This window comes from Phocoena phocoena, chromosome 16, assembly GCF_963924675.1.
Source record: "Phocoena phocoena chromosome 16, mPhoPho1.1, whole genome shotgun sequence".
Classification (NCBI taxonomy): Eukaryota; Metazoa; Chordata; class Mammalia; order Artiodactyla; family Phocoenidae; genus Phocoena; species Phocoena phocoena.
In genome coordinates this window covers 28655271-28658407 of record NC_089234.1, presented here as the reverse complement: position 1 = coordinate 28658407, position 3137 = coordinate 28655271, and the positions used below count along the sequence as shown (strand labels likewise).

Here is a 3137-nt window from a genome sequence, read left to right as displayed (position 1 = left end):
ACGTGACGTAAGACCCCCGGACTCAGGCTTCGCAGCCCCGGCCCCAGTCCCTTCAGTGGCTTTAACAAAACCCAGACCCCCACGTCCCGGCCAATGGAGGCGATTTAGACTGGAGCGGGACCGCGTCTGTCAAAAGCCCGACTCGGCAGCAGCGGCGGAGTCCAGAAGGAGAGCTGGAGCCACCGCGCTGCCTCCCCGCCCCCGCCGGGATTTATTGAGTATTTGGACTGGACAATTAAGTGGCCCTGATGATGTTACCAAGCCCGGTCACCTCCACCCCTTTCTCAGTCAAAGACATTTTGAATCTGGAGCAGCAGCAGCAACAGCATTTCCACGGCGCGCACTTGCAGGCGGACTTGGAGCACCACTTCCACTCGGCGCCCTGCATGCTGGCCGCCGCTGAGGGGACGCAATTTTCTGACGGAGGGGAGGAGGACGAGGAAGAAGAGGGAGAGAAACTGTCCTATTTGAACTCACTAGCTACAGCCGATGGCCACGGGGATTCGGGGCTCTGCCCCCAGAGCTATGTCCACACGGTCCTGCGAGACTCGTGCAGCGGGCCTAAGGAACATGAAGAGGAGCCCGAGGTCCTGAGGGACCGGAGCCAAAGTGAGTAGAGGGGGAAAGGAAACGCACCCGCACATCTGGAGCAATGGCGGGATGCCCGCAAACAGCCCACAAATCTCGCCAGCACGGCTGCCCGCCCCGTTAGCCCCTGGCTGGGGTCATGCCCTGGCCCTGGTCAACGACAGCTCCGCAAAGCGCAGGTGCCTGCAAGGGAGCCAGGGCGGAGGGAGAAAGACAAGGTGACTCCGTCAACTACTCCCCCCAGAGGGGGGAGGCGATGCAGCCCCGGAGGGAAGGGAAAATAGTTATTGCTGCCCTGATGGTGATAAGCAACATGGGCTCAGCTGCTGGGTGCTGACAACTCATAGTATTTTTGCTCTTCCCGAGAGCTAGAGGGGCACGAGCCTGAACTCTTCCCACTTTCTCTCTAGCGTGAGACGAGTTTTCTGAGGCCAGGGCAGCCGCTCCCTCTTCTTGGAAAAGACAGTCGAAGCAGCTTGTGTGCCTAGTGTCCACAGGGCGCAGGAACTTCGGTAGAGTTCAGCTGGGTGGTTTCCTCACTTCTCCGCCTGGAACTCAGCGTCCTCGCACCCACGGCACCCGGCAGAGAGGGAGGGGATGCTGGGAGAGTGCGTGGGAACACAGTCCATTCCGCACTCACATTCCTGAGGCACCAGACTTTTTTGAAAATTCTTAACGTTTTGCTTTGTGTCCCAGGCTGTGGGGCTTCGGGCTGAGTGAAAAACGCGCCGAACTTAGATCCTGGCTGCTCAAGTAGGATGCGAGGTGAATTGGGTAGGGAAATAGGACAACTGAATAAAGCCTCCAAGGAAGTGTTTGTTTCTGAGGAGAGAGAGCCAAAGAATCTCCTTCCCTAAGAGGAGGTTTGATGTGGTGGAAGCCAAGGCCTATGCTCTGACAGCTCCCCTGGGCCTAAAATCGACATGAAACGGTCTCAATCAATCAAATTTCTTTTTCTCTCTAAGGTAATACAGATGTCGTCAGGCAGACATTTAGCTGTGGGCCTGTAGGCTTTTAAAAGTAAAAAACTGTCCCTGGGCAATACATGAGCGTTACACTCAGACATTTACGAGCAGGAAGATTTTCGCAGAACGCACGCATGCCGGCTCCCAAATACCAACATGTCTCACACCTTCAGCTATTCATGACGGAGTGGAAGGCAAACGAGTTTGCAAATACTATAGTTATTATGGAGTTGCAAACTTCCATCCTGAAAATAATCATCAGCACGCCGAGCCGCACATTTAATACAGGGTAATCTCTCGCAGATGCTCAAGTTCTAAATAAACGCGCACTAACTACCCCTCCCCACGGAACGTGCCTCCACCCGCCAAGGGCGTTGTGAGGGGCCTTAGGCTATCGCAGGGTCCCACGGCGTCAGGAGCCACAAACTCTCCCAAAAGTCCAAGCAGTTATTACCGCACACTCCGCGCTGCCACCCAAAGGGGCCACAGTGCTCCGGGACCGGAGCCGCGGTGAGATCGGGAACAATTAAAGGACGCTGTTGTTTTGCTTCTTCCGCAGAAAGCTGCCAGCTGAAGAAGCCTCTGGAGGCGGCCGGAGACTGCAAGGCAGCGGAGGAGAGCGAGAGGCCGAAGCCACGCAGCCGCCGGAAGCCGCGGGTCCTCTTCTCGCAAGCCCAGGTCTTCGAGCTGGAACGCAGGTTCAAGCAGCAGCGGTACCTGTCGGCCCCCGAGCGCGAGCACCTCGCCAGCAGCCTGAAGCTCACGTCCACGCAGGTGAAGATCTGGTTCCAGAATCGCAGGTACAAGTGTAAGAGACAGCGGCAGGACAAGTCTCTGGAGCTGGGCGCGAACGCGCCCCCGCCGCCGCCGCGCCGCGTGGCAGTGCCGGTGCTAGTGCGGGACGGCAAGCCGTGCGTCACGCCCAGCGCGCCAGCTTACGGCGCGCCCTACAGCGTGGGCGCGGGCGCCTACTCCTACAACAGCTTCCCCGCCTATGGCTATGGGAACTCGGCTGCCGCCGCCGCAGCCGCGGCTGCTGCAGCCGCCGCCGCTGCGGCCTACAGCGGCAGCTACGGCTGTGCGTACCCGGCAAGCGGTGGAGGCGGCGGCGGGGCCTCCGCGGCGGCCTCGGCCATACAGCCCGCCTGCAGTGCGGCCGGAGGCGGCCCCTTTGTGAACGTGAGCAACCTGGGCGGCTTCGGCGGCGGCGGCTCGCAGCCATTACACCAGGGTGCGGCGGCCGGGGCCGCGTGCGCGCAGGGCACCTTGCAGGGCATCCGGGCCTGGTAGGGACCGGGCGGGTCATGCGGCAGCCGCCCCACCGCAGCCTGGCGCCGCGGGACTGAAGCGCGAGAAAGGCTGGATCCAAGGAAGGGCCAGGTCCCCTCGTTAAATAAAAATAAATAAATAAATAAATAAATAAATATATATATATATATATATATATATATATATACACATACGTCTCGCTCCCCAGAGCCCCGGAGCGCAGCTCACGCGAGGCCTGGGAAAGGGGGCTCAGGGGCGAAGAGGATGCCCGGGAGTGGTCACGAAGACTGTCTCTGAGGCAGAAACGCCGGCTGG

General features: G+C 59.4%; 1 protein-coding gene across 1 annotated transcript; it reads left to right on the top strand.

Annotated features, from left to right (window-relative positions):
* Positions 1-248: 248 nt before the first annotated feature.
* NKX2-3 (NK2 homeobox 3) lies at positions 249-2843 on the top strand. The gene is made up of 2 exons (XM_065894856.1): positions 249-609; positions 2113-2843. Exons 1-2 carry the CDS (start codon positions 249-251, stop codon positions 2841-2843), a joined length of 1092 nt encoding a protein of 363 aa, XP_065750928.1.
* Positions 2844-3137: the final 294 nt, after the last annotated feature.

Bases quoted from the DNA above. Each gene is read 5' to 3' on its own strand.
- NKX2-3 (XM_065894856.1), top strand. From the start codon at position 249: ATGATGTTACCAAGCCCGGTCACCTCCACCCCTTTCTCAGTCAAAGAC. The intron at 610-2,112 runs GTGAGTAGAGGG...CTTCTTCCGCAG, and splicing joins CCTGAGGGACCGGAGCCAAA to AAAGCTGCCAGCTGAAGAAG.